The sequence below is a fragment of the Cnephaeus nilssonii genome (genome assembly GCF_951640355.1).
Source record: "Cnephaeus nilssonii genome assembly, chromosome: 1".
In the NCBI taxonomy this organism is placed as follows: domain Eukaryota; kingdom Metazoa; phylum Chordata; class Mammalia; order Chiroptera; family Vespertilionidae; genus Cnephaeus; species Cnephaeus nilssonii.
Window position 1 is genome coordinate 116,623,144 of NC_137072.1, and position 19,561 is coordinate 116,642,704.

A 19,561-nucleotide genomic window follows, 5' to 3' on the forward strand; every position below is an offset into this window, starting at 1 on the left:
TTTATTTCTCCAGTCACGTCTGCTCCCCTACACGAGCCGTGCGAGGACAGGCCTGTGTCAGCCTCCATCTGCCCAGAGTGAACGGAAGGGACCGTGGTGGGAGGGTTCCCTTTATTAGTTCCCACTGAGGGGGCGGTCCCAGCCCCACGTCCCGGGGCAAGAGCAAAAGGCCCTGCAAGCCCGTGCCCCTCAGTGTCCGCGGGCGTTCAGGGCAGGTGGGGGGGGCCCTCAGTGTCCGCGGGCGTTCAGGGCAGGCGGGGAGCGGTGAGGAGAGCCGCTGTCCTGGGGGAGGCTTCCCTGCAAGCAGACCTGCCCGCCCTGCTTGCATTGCGGGCTCTGGACCAGCCCAGCCTGGGGCAGCCTCCGCCCGGGACGGGACGGCGGGCTGTGCTCCCTCGGGGAGGAGACACGCGTAGCATCCACGTTCCAGGTGTCGTCGGGGGGACCACGGTGGAGCGTGACGCTAGCACGTTCTCGCCGGGGGACCCTGGCCTGTGCCCAGGGGCGCCGAGTGCTGAGCGGGGCCTCGGGTCCGCCTGCGGGTCCGGCCGGGCCGGGAGGGCGCTGCGGGCCGGCCTAGCCGCTGGACTTGGCGATGATCTTCTCCAGCAGGCTCATCATGCGCTCCTGCAGCTGCAGGCCCTGCACCTGGAGCAGGTGCTGCTGGTCCAGCACGCGGCGCACCTCGCGGCACGTGTCCTCGACGGCGCGGCTCGTGTCCTCCACGGCGCGGCTCAGCCGCCGCTGCTCCTCCAGCATCGCCTCCAGCAGCCGCAGCTTCCGCTTGCGGAACGGGCCGCCCGGCGCCTTGCGCTTCTTCGCGGGCCGCTCCTCTGACCTGTGGGCGGCACAGCGTGGCGGTGAGCCGTGGCCACGGAGCCGGCACGGGCCCCGACCCTCCCGGGGACCCACCGGGCCAGGGGAAACCGAGGCCCCAGGGAGCTCGGCCACGCGCTCAGCGCTCAGCGTCCAGGACAGTGAAAGGGCCACGGGGCCACGGGGCCACGGGGCCACGGGCATGGCCGTCCACAGGGACCCAGCAGCTCGGTCACAGGACACCCAAGTCCCCTGAGCCTGGGAGGGCGGGGAACACCCTGCCAGAGGACACCCCCAAATGCGCTGAGCTGGGGGCTGGGGGCACAGGCCCCGGGGGGCTCAGGGTGGAAAGGCCACCCGGGGAGAGAGGAGGAAGGCTGGGTGGGAGGGGTGCTGGGCGGTGTGGCTCCCCCACAAAGCCAGAGACCACCAGTCCTGCTGGCCTTGGGCAGATGGGAAAGCTGAGGCCGCGGGAGAGAGGGCCTGGGTCCTGGGCCCCTTCAATCCCAGCCACCTGGACCTGGGGTGGGAGGCAGGGGGCAGGCGCCTGAGGAGGGCACGGAGGAATCCCTGGTGGGCAGGGGTGAAGGCAGCACAGGCGGGGGCTCTCTGCTGAGGGGTGGGGGCACCCCTGGTGGAACTGACCTGCACTTGTGGGCAGGGAGCTGCCCAATCCCACCGGACCCTCAGGCCCTCCCCCCCGCCCCCCGCCCAACCTCCTGAGTAGAACAGCGACCAGCCAGCCTCAGGGCAGAGAGCAGAGCTCTGGGCTCCCGTCCCAGCCGGGAGCAGCCCCTGGGGCAGCCGGCGTCCAGGGACAGGGCTCGGTCCACAGGAACAACTGGCCGGACTCAGGCTGCCCTGCTGACGAGGCCTGGCTGTCGGCGAAGGCACTTTGGTCCGGGGTCTTTGCTGAGAAATCCCCGCCAGGAAGGGGCACCAGACGAATGGAACGGGCGCTCTACCACCGGGGGTGTCAGCATTGAAGGGCCCCCGAGATGCCCCCTCCCCGCCCCCCCCCCAATGGCCGACTTGAACACTGGGGCTCGGGAGAGCCAGGGCCATGGCTCAGATCCAGACTTCCTGTTCTCGTTTCCAACTGGCCAACTCCTCTTCACCCTCGGAAACCCACCCCACATGTCCCCTCCTCTGGCTCTCCCGGCCCCACACCACCGGCTGAGGCTCCTGCGTGGCAGTCGGTGACATCCTAGTGGCCGAGTCACGTGGCAGGAAGCACGTGACAGACAGCAGAGGGGAGGGGCGTACCCACAGCAGCCAGGATACGAGGACCCTGGAGGCTCAGCCCCCACCTCTCCTGATGGGAAGGGGGCCCAGAAGCAGAGGCCGAGGGGCAGGCAGGGCGGGCGCACAGATGGGGCCTTGGCGCTCCTCATGTGCCAGGCCCTGGCCGCGTGTGCCCTCTCCTCTGACTCCCAGCCGCCCTCAGAGAAGCCACGGACCGACCCCGTTTACAGAGGGAGACGGAGGCCCAGAGAGGTAAAGACCTTCCCACACAGCTCAACAGAGACGCAGCCGAGACACACCCGTCTGTGCCAGGACCGCCGCGCAGGCCCGCGTGCCTCCCTGCGGAGCCTCCCTCCGAGGCCGCCCTGTCCCCGGCGGCGCTCATGGCCGCCTCCCCTCTACAGCCCGCCGGCAAGAGAACATTCCTGTTCCCTTTCTCAACGGGCCAACTCCTCTTCACCCTTGAAAACCCACCCCCGTGTGCCCTGGCCGCTCACAGCCCGCTGCGGGGGCAGGAGAAGGGGACGCACACTACCTGAGCTTAAGGGACAGTAAGCTGGAGGAGCTGGAGGAGCCGTCGTCCTGGAGGCGGCCTTCGTAGGAGCACCGGGTATACGGTAAGTACAGAGGGGTGGACTTAGCCGACGGCGACAGGGACTCCTCGGTCTGGGACGTGGAGGGCCCCGGCTGCTGGCCGTCCGGCAGCTTGCCATCACAGGACTCGGGGGCCTTGGCCAGAATCCTATCAATGGCTAGGTAATAGGGCCAGTCGGGCGGGACGGACTCGCTATCTGTCATGCATTTTAATTTCCTGCAACGAGACACACAAGAGCCAAGTGTGAGAAACCGCCTGCTCCCGCCCGGCCCGCCCGGCTCCTGGCGGGGGCAGCGCGGCTCCGGGACCGGGCCACGTGGCTCGGGCGGCAGCCACTCTTGGGGCGACAGGCCTCCTCAGAAAAGTCGGCCTCAGGGCCAAGGTGACTGGGCTTAGAAAGAAGTTGGACTCGGGACCTACGCCTCGGACGCTAAAAGCCGCAGCGTGAACGGGGTCGGGGCCATGTCGTCGTCCCTCTCCTCGCTGTGCTGCGGGGTCTGAGCTCCCTGCGTGAGCAAGCACTGCCCGGCGAGTCAGCACGGTCCACACGGCCACGCAGTAAAAGCGGGGGCACACCAGAGGAACGGGACACTGTGGCACCCCAACATCCGATGCGCAACAGAACGAACGTGTGTTTCTGAAGAGGCCGCTTCGGGGATCAAGACCCACAGGAGCTAAGGGCACAGGCCTCGGCGTCCAGCTGGCCTGAGTCTGTGTCTCGAGCTACCACTTTGCTGTGTGACCTTGGGCAGGTGCATTAACCTCTCTGAGCCTCCATGTTCACATCAGTAAAATGGGGATGATCAGCGCGAGCTCCTCACATGGCCGTAGGGAAGGTTAGTGGGACGATGCCCGGTGCCCGGCGAACAGCGGGCTGTCCAGACACCATGTTGGCGGAAGGTGCCAGGAGGCAGCCGGGCCGGGCCAGGCAGGCCCCTGCTCACACTGCCCCACGTCCCTCGTCTCCACTCAGACCTCAGGCCAAGAGGCTACACAGCCCAGCTCTGCCCACCAGGGGCCCGAGCCCCCACAGGCCCAGCCCTCCCTGCAGACAGGCCCTGGCCTGGGCCATCCCCGGAGGTGAGGGCTGGGGAGGTGGGCCCACTGGCGAGCTGGCAGCCAAGGCCAGGCCGGAAAGAATCCCCAGGCGGGTGGGCGGGGGACTCTGCCCGGCAGACCCAGTGCTTCCTGCGGTCCATGGCTCCCTGGCCCGCCTCGGCCTGTGCCCCGTCCCTGCCCAGGCTGCTCCGGCGCGGGAGACCTTGCAGCTGGAGTGCCCTGTGGCCGGGCTCCCGTCTCCCCCACGGGCTCCCCACCGGGGTGTGGCCACCGGTTGCTGGAAAGGGCCTGGCCATCTGAGCGAGTCGCCCCAGTCCACAGCGCAGACCACGAGGGGCCACGGCTCAGGGAGGTGAGCAGAGGCTGCCTCAGCAGAACACGCCCCAGCCAAACGCCACGGACAGATCACGTGTGGCGGAGCGTGACTGCTGTCTTCCCAGCCACGGGACCACCATCCACCCTGGAGGTCGGGCAGACACTGGGCACCCAGCCTCCACCCGGGCGCCCCTCCAGCCCCAGAGACCCCCTCAAGCCAGCCCACTCCTTGGAGGAAAAAGGAAAGGCTGCCCCCAGCACGGGAGGCCCCTGAACCCCAACAAACCACACTGCATGGAAGCCCCCTCAGGCGACCTTAGCCTGAGCCTCAATATGCAAAGAGCGACTGTGAGCAAATAACAGCAGCCTCTGCAGGGATGGGGGGGCGGGGGAGTAGAGAACGAGTCAGCCACAGTGTCCCTGCTCAGGGCTGTGCAGCCTGGGCTGTCTCTTGGCTGCTCTGGCCTCAGTTTCTCCCTGGCGACGGGAGCTGAGAGGCACCGCACGGAGGGTGCAGCACCCTAGCCCCCGCGCCCGCCCGCGCCAGATGCCTGCTCTGCCGCACCCCCTCCCTGCGGCCGCCTGGCCCGCGCCCTCCGCCTCCAGGGGCGAACCGAATCCCTCCCCTGGGACCGAGGCTTTCGGGGTAAATAACGGATCACCCAGACCCGATGGGAGCCCGAGCGCGGCCCATCAGCCACTTCACTAAGCGACTCCCCGCCTCCTGACCCCGTGGCTCGCTTATGCCCGGGGCCTGCCTGGGGGTCAGAAAGGGCCTTTGGACTGGGCCAGACCCTGGTCCTGCTCCTCCCCGGGCCACAGAACGCTAAGTTAATGCAGCTGGAAACAGCCTTTCGGGGCAAGGGCCCGAGGAACCTGCGCACACCTCCAACCTCCCGGCCTACAGCGGGGGGACCCCCCAGTGTGGCTCACGGTGCCTGGGGCCACCCTGCAGGGCCGTCTGCACCAGCCTGGCCTCCCCGCTGCTCCCTGCCCGGGGCTGCCACCAGGACCAGGAGGCAGCAGGGCCGGGGCCAGCAGGCCCACCCAGGACAGCCCCTCACGTCCTGGGCACTGCCAGGCTCGGGGGCAGCCAGGCCCAGCCCTGCACAGGCGCCCACAGGACCCCAGGCACTTGGCGCTGCCCCCATGGCTCCCAGCTCCTGCTTGACCTTCACGTCAGCAAGACCCGGGCCCGTCTGCGACCTTCCACCAGCCGGTGACCTTCACCCTGACCATGACCCTCTGCACACAGGCCTGGGCCCGTGGGCCACGCTTGGCTCCCTCCCTGGACGATGCCTCTGCCCCCCCCCGCCCCCCCCCCCCCCCGCCCGGAGCCTGTCTGTGCCCCTGACCCGCAGTTCCCCCAAGGCTGCCGGGCAGGGGCCACCGTGCAGCGGGTCTCCACCTCTTCCTCCCACAAACGAGGCCCCTCCCACGAGGGGGCCCCTCCTGGGATCAGGGCTCCCCGACCCTGAGGTCACAGTGGCCGCAGTGGATGCTACAAACGACTGAGCGTCAGGACCAGGCGGGACTCACAGGCCCGGAGCTGAGCCTCTTTCTTCCTCGGGCCTCAGTTCCCGTCTAGCAGCACCCCAACACCTGCTGTGGCGCCAGCCTGCGCTGGGGTCTGCAGGCTCCTGGCTGGGGTGGGTGCGGGCCAGGGGCAGCTGCCTGCGGGCCGTGGGGCAGGGCGGGTGGGGTATCCGCGGGCCGTGGTGGCGGTGCCCTCGGCGCGCAGTGGGGCAGCGGTGGGCGCAGAGCCTACCTGTACTGGAAGGTCATGTTGGTGATCTTGATCTTGATCTCCTCGCCCAGCCGGCGCTCGCCCGTCATGGCCAGCAGCTTGCAGGCCATCTTCTCGTACACCTTGGCGTTGCGCTTGGTCTGCTTCAGCTCCTCGAAGAACTCCTCCCAGACGAGCATGAGGCCGCGCATCTCGGCGTCGGTCCAGTTCCGGGCCCGCCGGTGCTTCTCCGCCTGCGGGGACACCAGGTAGCCGGGCACCTCGGCCGCGGCCATGCCGGAGGCGCCTGCGGGTGAGCGAGCGGCTCAGGGGGCCGGGGCCGGCGCCGTGGATGGAGCCCCACTCTGGGAAGGCAGCTCCACGCTCAAAATGGGGCCTACATCTGACAGGCAGGAATTTAGTTAAAAGCTTTTAAACGGGAAACGTCATTTTGATGTCACGTTTCCATAGCAACAGAGCAACTGCATCAGCTACAACAACAGAAACCTTTTAACTGAAAGCGCAGGAATCAGGGCCGCTGTGACGGGCCATCAATATTGCAGCGGGCGGGCCAGGCCCAACACCGGCGGCCCAGGGTCCCGGCCTGCCTCCACCCCAGCCTGGCCGCCAGGCCTCCATGGCCAAGCCACACGGGCCCAGGCGCCCACGCTGGGCCACCTGGCTCCTGAGAGGTGGGACCCGGGCTGCAGCCCCCACCTCAGCCTGGCCCCGGCCCACGCAGGCCGCAGCCCAGAGAGCCCAGGATGGGGGTGGGACAAGACACGGAGACTGAGGGGACAGATGGAGGGGTGGGGGCAGAGTCGGGCAGGAAGGGGGAGGGGACACAGGAGCAGACACCCTCAGGGACACGCCAGGGCTCCTCTCCCAAGGCCCACGCACAGCGGCCCGGGCAACACGCTCACGCCTTACAGCGGGGAATGTACACGTGAACCCCAGGCCGCGCAGGAGCGGCTCCGGCCCTGAGCACACCCAGCCCCGCCCCTCTGCGGCCCATCTCCCTCCCTGCAGGGGGGCTGCTGGCCGGCCTGGGTGACAGGGGTGAGCTGAGGCACCAGGACCGTTCTTGAGGCCGGAGAGGAGCTGGGAGCCGGTGTGGGTGTGCCCCCTGCCCTGGGCAGCCCCTCTATGGCCCCGGCCACGCTGCACTAGCACCAGCCCAGCCCTTCCTCCTGGCGGGCGGGCGGCGGGCGGGCGGCGCTCCTGCATCCTCAGACCCACAGGAAAGGGCCGGCAAAGGCCCGCTGAGAAAGTAAGTGAACGAATGATGGGACCAACCTTAAGTCATCCCCGGCCCCAGTAACCTAGACGTTGCCTTTGCTCTTACTGGCAAACTCCTATTCATCCTTCAAAACCCTGCTCTGACATCACCTCCTCTGAAGTGTTCCTACTCCACTGTGGTCCTTCTGCCCTTTCCCCTCCAGGGACTGGAGCCACCTGAGCCAGCTGTTTTGTTTCCTCTCTCCAGCTGCGTGGCCCAGGTTAGACCCCGCAGAGACAAGGCTGAGGAGCGCTGAGCACCCGAGTGCCGGGCCGCGTCCTACACGCTGTACTGTGTGTTTTGCTTGGACCCTCCCCGCACGCTTGTGAGGGAGGCCGGCACTGTTAACACCCGCTTTACAGATGAAAAGCCTGAGGCCAAAAAGGTGCGGTCACCTGTGGGCAAGGGGCCGGGCCGGGCTCTGGCACCAGGCAGGCTAGCCCGGGGCTGGGTGTGGCCCCCGCGGGCCAGCAGGCTCCTCTGCACCCACGAAGCAGCCAATGCAAACGGCTGTGGCGGCCCAGGGCTCCCGTCACCGCCTCTCCTGGGCGGCCTCAATGCGGACCTCGAAGGTGGCTGCTGGCTGGGTCTGCGGCTGGGGGACCCTCACCCTCCTTCGGGCCTGTCAGGACGTGACAGAGGCTAGCCTGTCTCCAGGGCCAGGGGACAGACCCTGACCTCCAGCGCCGGCTGGGTGGGGAGGGCACCGTGAGACAGTGAGGCTGTATCGCGGGAAGCGGCTTAAGAGCGGGGCTCAGGGACTCAGGTGCCCGGGGGCAGCCACGGGGCAGGGGAGCTGTGGGGACAGCGGGGAGAGGGCGCCGCCTAGAGGCGATGCCAGCGTTGAGAGAAGCTGGTGGTCCATGCCATGGCCATGGCTCCTGTTGGGCAGGCCCTGCTGGCCGCGAGGAGCCCCGTGCCGCCCTGGCCATCCGCCTGGCACCGCAGGGCTCTGAGCTCAGGGAGGTGCCCGGGACGGGGCAGCAGCTGGGGTGCCCGCCTCCCTTCCGTCACAGCTGGAAGGGCAGCGGGCAGGGGGGATCTCAGAGCAGGCTCCTGGGTCAGGCCTGGCCCTGCCGTCAGCTCCCAGTGGGAGCCCCGCCCTCTGGGCCTCAGGGGTCACTGGGGTCATGGGGACACCACCGCCTGGCCCTGTCGCACCCCCAGGAAGGCTCACGGCTGCCACCCTCCTCTGGGCCTCGGCACTGGGCACCGACTCAGGAGTGTTTGCAGTGAGTGAGGGACTAGAAAGCCCACTCCCTCCAGGAAGTCCCGCCCCTCGGGCGAAGGATGTGAGCTTCCCAGTGGCCCTGGGGTGGGCCTCCGCCCGCCGGAGCACCTTCCCCACCGGGCCGAGGCCCACGGCTGCCTCACCTCGCCCTCGGCACGTGGGCGCGGGCCAGGGAGAGACGGGCAGTGGGGCTTCGGGAGGGCAGAGGCTGGGGCTGCCTGGCTGGGGCCGGCAGGTGGCTGTCAGGACGTGCTGCCCCCCCAGGGCCCCTGGCTGGGGTTCCACCAGGACTGCTGCCGGTCCCAACGCCTCCGGGCGTCACTCCCGGCTCAGGGCCCGGGCACCGGGAACTCCAGCGAGCGTGGGTCAAGGCTGGAGCCCGGCTGTTCCCCTGCAGGTGTCCGTGGGCACCAGCGAGCCCCCAAAGACGAGGAGCTGGGCCTGTCCTCTGCGGGGGCACTCCGTACCTGGGCACAGCTGCATGGCCTGCTGGGACCCTCAGGCTCTGCGGGAGGGGGAGGCAGAGGGCGGGGGCCAGGCGTCCAGCTGCACCTGTGGGAGAAGGGGGGTCAGGGGGGAGGGCCCGGGAGGTGCGTGCGGGCGAGGCCCATCTCCCGGAGACTGACGCTGGGGTCTGTGCGGCGCTCGGCAGCCGTGGCCGCCCCGGGAGCCCAGGGCAGGGGCCGTGCGGAGGCCAGGAGGCCGTGGGCGCCCGGGGGCCGCGCCTGGCTTCCCGAGCCTCGGTGGCTCCACAAAGTGGCGAACTCTGTGCCCCGGGCCGGCAGCACACCACCGCGGCTGCCCAGGGGTCGGGGTGGGCCAGGCCCTGAGGCTCCTGCCCTCCCACACCCAGGGGCTCCCGGATCTCAGGTCCGAGGCGGGGCTTCCTCTGAGAAAAGGGGCGCGCCCTTGGCCGCAGTGGCGTGGCTTCCAGCAGACAAGCCGCTCACCGGGCTCAGCGCTGCTCCCCACCTGGACCCTTTCTTCCTGGGAACTACGGCGGGCCAGGCGGGGCGGCCGGCCTGGCCGGGGAGGGTGGACTTAGGCAGCTCTGAAGGGTGAGGCCACGGGCCCTGGAGCTCTCTCCCGGGGACACAGACGTGGAGGTGAGTCACCCCATCAAGTGTTCAGAGCCCCTGGGGTGACTGGAGCCTGATGTGGCCACGAGCCTTCAGCTCACAGCCCGAGGCCCCTGCCAGCAGCTCACAGCCGGCTTTCTGTGCAGGTTGGCGAGCACACACGTGCCCCAGGCATGCCGTGCGGACGGCCCAGGCGCCGAGCAGACTTCGGGGGCCGCGGTGCTGGCGACGCCGCAGCCCAGGGCACAGGTACCGACAGCCAAGCAGGCGGAGGGGCCGCCGGGCCGAAGGGCTGGAAAGCCAGGCCCCGCCGCCCCTCCCGCCTCCCAGGCCAACGTGGAAGCAGACTCAGGGCCGAAACCCATGGCCCGTGGAACTGCTTTACACCACTAAGCAGCGCCTGCGGTCCGTGGGCCGCGTGGTCCCCACCGGACAGACGTGGTCCCTCCGCTCGTCGGGCGTGCGGTGCAGCCTCCGCCCCTCGGCAGAGTCTAGGTTTCCAGAAGCAAAGGCCTCGCGCAGCTCGGTTTGACTTCCTTTAATCCAGGTGTGCAGGTCTGCAGCCGCTTCAAAAACAACATTCCTCTCGCACCCCCTCCCCTCCCCTTCAGAAGCAGATAGGTCCGGGGCAGGCTCCGGGACGCGCCCATCACTGCCCTGCTGACCCCCCGTGCTGGCTCGAACCCCCAAGCACTGCGGCCCCCGGCCACTGTGCTGCAGCCCCACCGAGCTCGAGCCCCACCCGTGATGGCCAGCGAGGCCCGGGGGTGGCCGGGGCCGCAGTGGGGGATGGGGGTGGCCGGGGGCCGCAGTGGGGGATGGGGGGGGCCGGGGGCCGCAGTGGCTGCCCAGGGCAGGCTGCTCCCAGCAGCACTTGGGGTAAGGAGGTACCTTCCGCTCATTAGAAAGCGACAGGCTGGCGGGGAGCAAGGCCCAGACTGTCCCAGGCCACCTTCCCTTGTCACCGCCATCTGAGCAGGCCCTCCCTGCCGAGTGTGCACAGGCCACGCGTGAGCCCAGGGCCGCCCGGGACAATGCGGTGCTCCTGGTCCCGCTGAGCCAGCCCGGGGCTCTCCAGGCCCTGCCAGCACCCCCACCTCTGGGACAGAACATTGCCCAGGCCGCGGCCTCCGTCTTGGTTTGGGGCCCTCACCACCGAGGGCGGGACACGTGCGAGGGTGAGGACACGTGCTAGGAAGGAAGCAGACGTGCGAGAGGAAGCGGGTGCCACTCCCCCAGAATCCGGAGCTCCTAGCCGACCCCCGCGCCCGCCACTCCTGCTCCTGCGGCTCAGAGAGCGACTCAGACCCACAGCCGTGGCCGGGCAGCGAGGGCGCCTGCAGGGCCAGGGGGGGGCTGCGCTGCCTCCGGGTCCCGAGTTCCAGCACCTGCTCCGGCCGGAGGGGCACCGCTGCCAGGAGAAGCGTGAAGGCACTCGGCGGGGGCGTGTGTGAGTGTGTGCGTGTGCGTGTGTGAGTGTGCGTGTGTGTGTGTGTGCGTGTGGGGGGGACACACGCTGCAGTGCGGCGCACACAGGCCCACCCGTCTCGTCCACGTTTCCTGATACTCCTCGCAGGAAACCACCGCCAACACACACCTAACGGTGACCTCTACCCCCGGTGTGACCGTGTGCGCAGACTTTTAGGAAGGTCGAGTCCCCCCTGGTGCACAGTCGACAAGGGGGCCCTCTCAGCAGGTTTAATGAGCGAGGACCGCCCGCCTCAGGCTCCCATCGCGCAGCGCGGCGGACCCAGGAGGCAGGTGGCTTCTAGGAGAGCTGGCGGGCTGCTCCGGAGGCCTTGCACCTGAGCGCCGTGAGACACACGTGAGTACAGACGCGTGCGCACACGCTCACCCGGCGCAGCGAGGACGCGCACTGGGCCAGCGCTGCTCCCAGCCGAGAAGAGCGGCTGCCCAGACCGGCGGTGCCTGAAGCTGGCTCCACGCCCGGTGGCCCATGGTGTGGCCCTGCGGGGAACGGTCCCAACCCCTACAGGCACCCCGTTCTTTCCTACCAACCAAACACCCCAGCAGGCGTTTAGGGGAGAAGCCAGGATGAGATGGGAGCCCAGGTGAGCGAGGGAGGAGGGTGGCTCTCACCTTTCGTTAAAACTCGGCCGAGCCCCGAGGGGCCTGCTCGGCGCCTGCCCACCCCGTCGTGCCCGCCCCAGCCAGGCTCCGCTGGGGCTGCCCGGAAAGCCCAGGCTGCTGTGAGGAGGGGCCCACAGCCCCCTCCGTGCGAGCCACGGGCAAACCCTGGCCCCAGCTGCCCCACCGCTGGCCTGTGCACGGTGGTGAGAAGGCAGGCCTCACACAGGGAGGGCCACTGACCAAGGCGCCTCCTGTGCCCACATCTGAAAGCTTCCAAGTGACCTCCCCTGACCACGTGGAACACCTCGAACCCTGACTGCACCTGAGCTGATGAGCAAACAGCCAGCCCACCTCTGGGGACCGAGGAAGCAGAGTGCCTGGGGGAGGGGGTTTGGAAGGTCAGCAAGCAGAGCCCCCACGCACTCGGGGCTCCTTGGGCATGGCCCCGCTCGCCAGCCCCATCCGCACTGATGTTCTGACCACGCTGGGCTGGGAACAGTAAGCTGGTCCAGCGGCCTGGGCCTGGGCCTGGGCCTGGGTAGAGGCGGCCGTCTGAGGGGCCACAGACTGGCCAGTGACTGCCTGCCCCGCCTCACCCTGCCCCTCTAGGCAGAGCCCATCACCCAGGCACGGACCCGGCGCTCCTGGGCTGCCAGGAGGCCCAGCACAGGTGTGAGGAGGGGCTGGGGTCTCTCTCTAACACCTGCCAAGACACCAAGCTTCGCTCCCGACCAAGAGGGGCGTAAACGCTGCAGCTGGTATCCCAGTGGGCACAGCCTCAGGAGACCCGCCTGGGGAGCACAGGCCCGGCGGGGAGGGGGCAAGCTGAGCTCTCCGATGGGGAGGACGGGGGACCTGGACAGCGTCTGCACCTGACCCTCACCACACTCTAGCTGGCGTGGCTGCATGGGAACGGGGGGCGGGGAGGCGGGGGTTGCCGTGAAGGCGCCACGTGCTGAGGGGCAGGTGCCAGCAGCGGCCGGACAGAGTGACGTGGGAGGGGACAGGCCTGTCGCGCCCACGGGGCTGTGGCGAGCGGCGCAGACTTACACGGCATAGAAAGGTACCTTAAAATTAATCTCTTTACTGATAGAATTCAACTTTAAGTCCTGAGAAGAAAACAGAGAAAGGGAAGCGTGGCGCCGGCCCGCGTGCTCCGCCGCCCACCGCCCACGCCGCCGGGAGCGGGACACAGCCCAGCCCCCGGGTCCCGGTGCTCCTGGCCGGACGTCAGACGTGAGAGCAGCGGCAGCCTGGCCGCCAGGACCGCGATGACGTCGGGGAGGAAGGTGCACACCGTGATCCGGCATGAATTAGCTCCACCGCAGGGCCAGCCACGCAGCCACGCCAGCTCTCCGCCAGGGCGCAGGCTCAGCCCCGCATCGGCCGCAGCACCCCCTGCGGCGGCCGCACTGCAGGGCGCCCGCTGGGCACAGCCCCCGCCGAACCCGCCGCCGTGCCCGGTGCTCAGCTCGTGGCGAGCTTGTGACCGTTCCGCAAACGAGCCAGCAGCCGCTGGTACGGGTTTCCTGGCGCCGCCACCACCTCGAACACGGACTGGAAGGCCCGGCGGTCCAGCTCCTCCTCCACCTGGTGTCGGTAGAAGTCCGCGGCCACCAGGCAGAAGAGGCTCACGTCCACGTGCTCCAGCTTGCCCATCCTGCTGACGACGTGGGGCAGGCTGCCGGCGAGTTAAGGAGCCAGGTGCAAGCGCGACGCCGACCGACGCGGGTCTAGGCTGCCCAGGGGGTCCCGGAGCCCACAGGCCCGGGCAGGACCGCGGACCGGGGCCACACCCGCAGCCGCCTCCCACCTCCCACAGCTCCCAGGCGGTCGCCGCCTCTGCTGCCTCGTCTGGCTGGGAAGCAGCTCTGCCCCGCAGAGGGGGGCGGGCAGAGATGGGGGGAAGCCGGGCCCCGGCAGCACAGGGGGGGCGCTCCCCTCGGAGCACTTACCTGGCCTGGCTCCCCATGCGGCTGGCGAGCGCCACTCCTGCTAGCCCTGCTCCCTCGGAGTGAGGAGCGCCAGGCCGCCCTGCCCAGCCCTCCCGCTCCCTGCAGAGGCTCTGGGAACACCCCCTTGGCAGCCAGCACTTGTGGGTGGGTCTGGAGCTCCACTGAGCCTCCCCAGGGAACACAGGCACAGCGACAGGATAATGAGAACCAGCACAGACCGGTGCAGGCGAGGGGCAGGGCCCGCCTCTCCTGCCCGTGGTCAGCATGCTTTCTGGGGCCTGTCCACGTCTCGCTCTCTAGGGGCTCAAGGTCAATGGCACCCTGACACCGGGGGCCTGGCAGAGGTTAGGCGGGGAAAGTCACACAGACAGCAACCCAGACCTGACAGGAGAGGGGGCGGTGGGAGGCAGGGCTGCCCGCCCGGCCTAGGACCCCAGGAGGATACATGGCCGAGACCCACGGGCTGGTGGACGCGCTGACGAAGAAGCAGGACAGGCTCCACACGGCCATGGCCACGGGCGTCCTCTGCGTGAAGTTGGAGAGGGACAGCATGACCCAGTCCCGGACCATGGACGACTGCCCCGTGCTGTGCAGGGTCTGGAAAACCTGAGGAGGGGAGGCCAGAGCGTCAGGGGGCGCGGGAGGGGCACCCCTTCAACAGGCAACCGTGCTGGCTTCAGGGCAGGAGTCAGGCCGCTGGCAAATCCACCGGCCAGCACGTCCAGGTGGCAGGAGACGCCCAGGCTTCCAAGCCCCTCAGCCCGCTCAGGCTGGTGTCCCGCCCTCCCTGGCGCCACGCCTCCCCTTGTGCGCCCCGCCTCCCCTTGTGCGCCCCGCCTCCCCTTGTGCGCCCCGCCTCCCCTTGTGCACCCCGCCCTCCCTGGCGCCACGCCTCACCTTGTACACCACGGTGGCCATGAACTGCGGGTAGGGCTGCTGGTTGGACAGGAACTCCCCAATGACTTTGTTCATGACGTCTTGCGGAGGGAAGAAGTCGTCTAAAAACTGAGGGAGGATCCGCGCCACAACGCGGGCTTCACAGGGAAACCCCTTCCTGATCCTGAAAGGAGGGGACTCGGTCAGCCCCGCCCCCCCACGCCCCGCTGGGACCTTCAGAGACTTTCCAGGCTGGTCTCCCGGGGCACCTAGAATGTTAACTGAGGACCTCACGAGTGACCTGCAGACAAGCGCCCAGGCTTGGGGCTCCCCTCCCACGCAAGGCCACGATGCAGAAAGGGGTGTAAGGCCCGTGCGGTGCTGGGGGGGGGGGGGGCGCAGTGGCAGTAGAGACCTAACGCGTGATGAACGCACTGCCCCCTGTGGCCTCTCCGCCACGTCCTCACGCTGTGGCCCTGCAGTCCGCGGGGACCTCCTCTCCTCTCCTCACCTGGACCCATCTGCACCCCCGAGGGGTACCGTTCTGTACGCTGGGAGAGCCGTCTGGTCACCCTCAGGCGCACACGGGCGGGCGCTGTGTAAGCCGCGGGCCGTGCCTCCTGCCAGGTGTGCCCACGACCAGCCGCCCACAGACGCCAGCACCCACCGGCCGTCCCTCCCGCCCGCCAGTGTCCCCAGGCTGAGCGCCCGCACTGCACCTGCGGAAAGGTCTCCCTGCTGGCCCTGGGACGGAAGCCCAGGAAGGCGGGGACCTGAGGCGGCCCCTGCCAGCACCCGCGGCTGGGGCTGGACCAGTGTGGGTGGGACAGGAGCACAGCTGTACACGCTCAAGTTCAACTTCAACGCGAGACACACTGCGCGCTGAGCCTCCCAGAGCACGTCGCCTGGCCAAACGGACACAGGCACGTTGGGCTCAGTGTGCTCTTGTGAAAACTGGCTTCCGCTGGCCGGGCTGACCGTGACGGCCGGGCTGACCCCGTGACGGCCGGGCTGACCCTGTGACGGCCGGGCTGACCCTGTGACGGCCGGGCTGACCCCGTGACGGGCAAGCTGACCCCGTGACGGCCGGGCTGACCCCGTGATGAGCAAGCTGACCCTCTGACGGCTGGGCTGACCCCGTGATGGGCAAGCTGACCCCGTGACGGCCAGGCTGACCCCGTGATGGGCAAGCTGACCCTCTGACGGCTGGGCTGACCCCGTGATGAGCAAGCTGACCCTCTGACGGCTGGGCTGACCCCGTGATGAGCAAGCTGACCCTCTGACGGCCGGGCTGACCCCGTGACGGCCGGGCTGACCCTGTGACGGCCGGGCTGACCCCGTGACAGGCAAGCTGACCCTCTGACGGCCGGGCTGACCCCGTGACGGGCAAGCTGACCTTCTGACGGCCGGGCTGACCCCGTGATGGGCAAGCTGACCCCGTGACGGCCGGGCTGACCTTCTGACGGCCGGGCTGACCTTCTGACGGCCAGGCTGACCCCATGACGGGCAAGCTGACCCTGTGACAGGCAAGCTGACCCCGTGACAGGCAACCTGACCCCGTGAAGGCCGGGCTGACCCCGTGACGGCCGCGTGGACAGAACCAGCCTCCCTGAGGCCATACACATCATGCCCCCTGGGCGGAGGCCTGTCCCACAGACCAAGTCCGATGAGGCCCCGAGCCTGTTCCCCAGAGCTGGCAAGCGTGCGGGGAGGCAGCCAATCCTCTCAGAACCCGCTTGTTTGCCATTCAGGCCAATGCCGGGCCCCGCACACCCTCCCTTCCTGTCAGGAGCCGTCCCGATGCGGCGGGGCGCTGCCCAGCCCTGGGCGCCGCGTGAGCCTGCTGGGACCACGCCTCCCCCAAAGGCAGCAGGTGCTGGTGGAGGGTCCCGTCACGGCCCAGCCCTCCCCACACCTCCACGTGCCCGCTGCCCCGCTGCTGTGCCCGCTTCAGGGGAGGCGCACTCGGGTGCAGGGGCCAAGCACTGCCCTCTCCGGAGCGAGCGAGGCCGGGCTGGTCAGGACGCGGCGGGAAGTAGCGGCCGAGAGGACGGAAGCGGCTTCCCTGCTTACCTGTCGAAAAGAACAGACACGCGCTCCATGGCCACGATCACGGACTCGCTGTCGGGCGCGGCAGGGCCGGGCTCGGAGGTTCTGCCGGGACTGGCCTTCTCCTTCCCTGAAACGAGGGGCGGCACTGCTAGGCGCCTGGGAGGCTGGCCGGGCTCTGCAGAGGCGCCGGAGCCACACGGCAGGTCAGCGAGCCCGAGACGACCTGCACCAGGAGGGAGCCCTGGGCTCCAGGGGTGTGACGCCCGCGCAGCAACACGACAGGGATCGCTCTGGACTGCCCTCGAGAACCTCGGGGACTGTGGTCCGCGTCCCGGGGAGCAGCGACAGGAGACACGGGTGGGCGTGTCCCCCTCACCTGTGTACATGCAGGTGAGCATCAGGCCCAGGGCCGCCATGGCCCGGTGCGGGCTGTGCACGTTCACCCTGTCCACGCTGAGCTTGACCAGGGACTCGGCATCCAGCCGCGACAGCTGCTCGGACAGCAGGAGGCGCTCCAGGCCGCGCAGGACGCAGTGGTAAACGGTGGACGGCGTGGCCTCCTCGCTTCCTGACAGCATCACCCCACACATCTGAGCGAGAGGAGGCGTCCGAGTCAGGGCCCGGCCTCGGGCTCCCGTCCGTCCCGGCAGCGTTCCCCACGGGGACGGCGCCAGGCCGGTCACCTGTATGATGGATGCGGAGAAGTCCGGCCCCACATCCAGAGGGTAGTTCTCGACCAGGTAGAAGGCGGTGGCACACATCACCAGCACGTGCTGCTGGCTGTGCAGGTTCACGCAGCTGCAACCAGGGGCAGCCGCTCAGTCACGCGGGCGCCCGGCCACGGCCCAGGAGAGGGGCCCCGGTGCCCGAGCTCTGCGGTGACAGGCTGGGGCCTGACATGCCCGTCCCAGCCGGCCCTCCAGCCCCACTCACTGGGCGCTGCCGCGGAGGTTGGAGAGGAGGTAGTCGCTGATGACGGGGATGAGCTGCTTTGCCGTGTCGTCCAGCAGGTCGCACTCAAGCACGTAGAGGGCGCCGTGCAGGGCCCCGATCCTGCTGGGCAGGTGGCTGCTCCTGAGCGTGCTCTCCAACAGCCGGCTGACTGGCTCCGCCACGGCCTTGTCCTGGAGCCGGGCAGAAGCAGGGGCTGGACCTCGAGGGCAGGAGGCCGCTAGGGCTCACCTGCAGGCCGACTGCCGAGCTGGGCATGGGGGGGAGGGGGTGGGGGTGGGGCGGACAGGCTGCCCTGGGCAGGCGTCCGGCCGGGGTGTGGGGAGTGCTCCCAGCCGACTGCTAAGGGGCAGCCTGTGCCCGGCCTGTGTGGACAGTGTGGGGGTGCTGACTCCCACCTCTGGGGTCTGGAGTTCGGGACGGGCCAGGCAGGGGCCTCCCTGGTGGGCAGGGCTCCGCGTGTGTTTTCACACGCATTGCCCGGAAACAGCGCGTCCCGTGACTCCGGAAGGGGATTCCGAAGCTGAGCCTGGTCTCCTGTGGCCGTGGCCCCGTGCGCCCTCCCGCACTGACTGCGTCCTGTCACTGCAGTAAATCACAGCCGAGCTTGGGGAGCCCTGCGAGGCAGTCCTGGGACCCGCTGTCGTCTATGCAAACGTGTCCGTTCCCCTCAGCACCCTAATCACACGCGTTAAGGAGGAGCCTACACTGTGCCCTCCGCGTGAGACCCCCCAGAGAGCAGGTGCAGGGGCAGCCACAGCGGTTCACAGACCACCCCCTGGGAAGGCGGCCCCGGCCGCAGAGTCTTAGGGGTTCCGGGAGGCTGTCTGACAGTGCGGCCCCCACAGGCACTGGGTCCCTGCCTCCCTCCGTGACCGAGGACTTCCCTCTCTCCTCCCGGCCCCCACAGACCGCTGGACCACGCGAGGGACCTCCACGCAGGCCTCCAGGGCCGCAGCTCTAAAGGCAGCACCAGGGGCCAGCAGGGGGCTGATGCGTCAGGAGGAGAAGCCCGCGGCCCCTGCACAGCCAGACGAGGAGTCCCCAGGGCACCATCTGGCCTCGGGGCCTCTTCAGAAACAATCCTACTGATTTGATTTACTGACACAGCACTCGCCTGCGGGACCTGGGCCTGAGCACAGAACACAGTCACAATGGAACAGGCGACCTCAGAGCCCACAGAGACAAAGGGCCTCCGAGAACAGCTGCTCCTGCGCTCCCACGATCCACACTCGGGGCGCAGCTGCGAAGGGTACGCGCGGGGGCACCAGGCCACCCAGGACGGGGGACACCGGCTCGGCGCCTGGGCCCGCAGGGGCGGATTCTGTGGGGAAGGCAGCCAGGCACGGGCGTGGGCTCCCCCCTCCGCCTGGTCCTGTGACCTGGAGCATGCGCCCAGCACCCTGGCCTCAGCCTCCGCTCGCCTGGGGCAAGACTCAAGGCAAAGGCTCCACCAGCCCCAGGCGGCCGAGGCGCAGGCTCGCGGGCAGGACAGGCAGGGCCGAGCACGGCACGAGGGGACGGCCAGGGCCAGCGCAGCCGCTCCTGCTGCTGAGGGAGCGTCTCTGCACCGGCGGCCAGGGGCCTGAGCGGGCACAGCACGCTGCCGCCGCTGCCACGCGCAGGGCGAGCCGAGGGGCGCAGGGCAGCGGGCGGCACTGATGCTCTTTCACGTGCGCCCCTCGGAGGCCTGCCTTCCGCGGCTGGGACGTCTGTTTAGCAGGTACCGCGTGCACGGGACTCCCTCAGAGAGGCAACACGGCCCAGCAGCAAAGGCGTCTGGGAAATGTTGGCCTGTTGAACCCTCTGCGACTGTCCGACCTCTAGCCTCAGGCTGGGCTGATCCTCAGGAAGCGGAGGCGCCCACAGAGGGCAGGCCCGGGACGGGCAGTGGCTGGAGGGGGCGATGGCTGCCTGACGCGCCTGCTGACCTGGCCGCGGCAGCCGCCTCGCCGTGTATGTGCGTTTCTCCGTGTGCAAGTCCTGACGTGTCTGAATAAGCTTTGTGTCAGGTCTTCGGAACTGACCCTGAATTTAGACTTCTGGGGATCCCCCAACACCACGTGATGACGACCACCCAGAAAGTGGGTGTGGCGCTGGCCGGGTGCTCATCAGCTGGAGCAGCATCAGGGGGACCCCAAAGGCCCTGTCCGCCCCCCTGTAAAAAGGCTGGCACCCACACTGTGGGGTGGGAATGCAGGGGACTGTGACCGAGCAGTCCCGCGAGGGGCCCTGGCGATAGGAAGCAGAGGCCAGCAGCACCCCGGAAAAGGGCCCCCACACAGCCAGCT

The 19,561-nt window shown here is 69.1% G+C and overlaps 2 protein-coding genes across 5 annotated transcripts in view; both read right to left on the reverse strand.

The window, feature by feature from the left end:
• Positions 1-227: 227 nt before the first annotated feature.
• Positions 228-8,289, reverse strand: MSANTD1 (Myb/SANT DNA binding domain containing 1). The gene is made up of 3 exons (XM_079767819.1): positions 5,799-8,289; positions 2,597-2,872; positions 228-838 (listed from the first exon to the last, which is right to left on the reverse strand). Exons 1-3 carry the CDS (start codon positions 6,050-6,052, stop codon positions 577-579), a joined length of 792 nt encoding a protein of 263 aa, XP_079623945.1. The 5' UTR covers positions 6,053-8,289; the 3' UTR covers positions 228-576.
• A 4,215-nt stretch (positions 8,290-12,504) lies between these two features.
• HTT (huntingtin) overlaps positions 12,505-19,561 on the reverse strand; it is a 93,521-nt gene continuing 86,464 nt past the window's right edge. For 3 of the 4 annotated variants that reach the window (XM_079767500.1, XM_079767499.1, XM_079767498.1), the window contains 7 exons: positions 17,253-17,443; positions 17,003-17,117; positions 16,696-16,909; positions 16,341-16,446; positions 14,289-14,451; positions 13,837-13,997; positions 12,505-13,117 (listed from right to left, as the gene is read on the reverse strand). In XM_079767500.1, coding sequence (XP_079623626.1) covers positions 12,904-13,117; positions 13,837-13,997; positions 14,289-14,451; positions 16,341-16,446; positions 16,696-16,909; positions 17,003-17,117; positions 17,253-17,443 — 1,164 coding nt within the window. In that variant the 3' untranslated portion in view covers positions 12,505-12,903. Of the gene's footprint in view, positions 13,118-13,836; positions 13,998-14,288; positions 14,452-16,340; positions 16,447-16,695; positions 16,910-17,002; positions 17,118-17,252; positions 17,444-18,244; positions 19,263-19,561 lie in introns of those variants that run through there. The other variant, XM_079767501.1, reaches the window with a different exon arrangement.

Excerpts from the sequence above, each read along its gene's own strand:
- MSANTD1 (XM_079767819.1), bottom strand. The coding sequence starts at position 6,052 with ATGGCCGCGGCCGAGGTGCCCGGCTACCTGGTGTCCCCGCAGGCGGAG. Across the intron at positions 2,873-5,798 it reads AACATGACCTTCCAGTACAG|GAAATTAAAATGCATGACAG; the intron begins GTAGGCTCTGCG and ends GTCTCGTTGCAG. Across the intron at positions 839-2,596 it reads TTACTGTCCCTTAAGCTCAG|GTCAGAGGAGCGGCCCGCGA; the intron begins GTAGTGTGCGTC and ends TGCCGCCCACAG.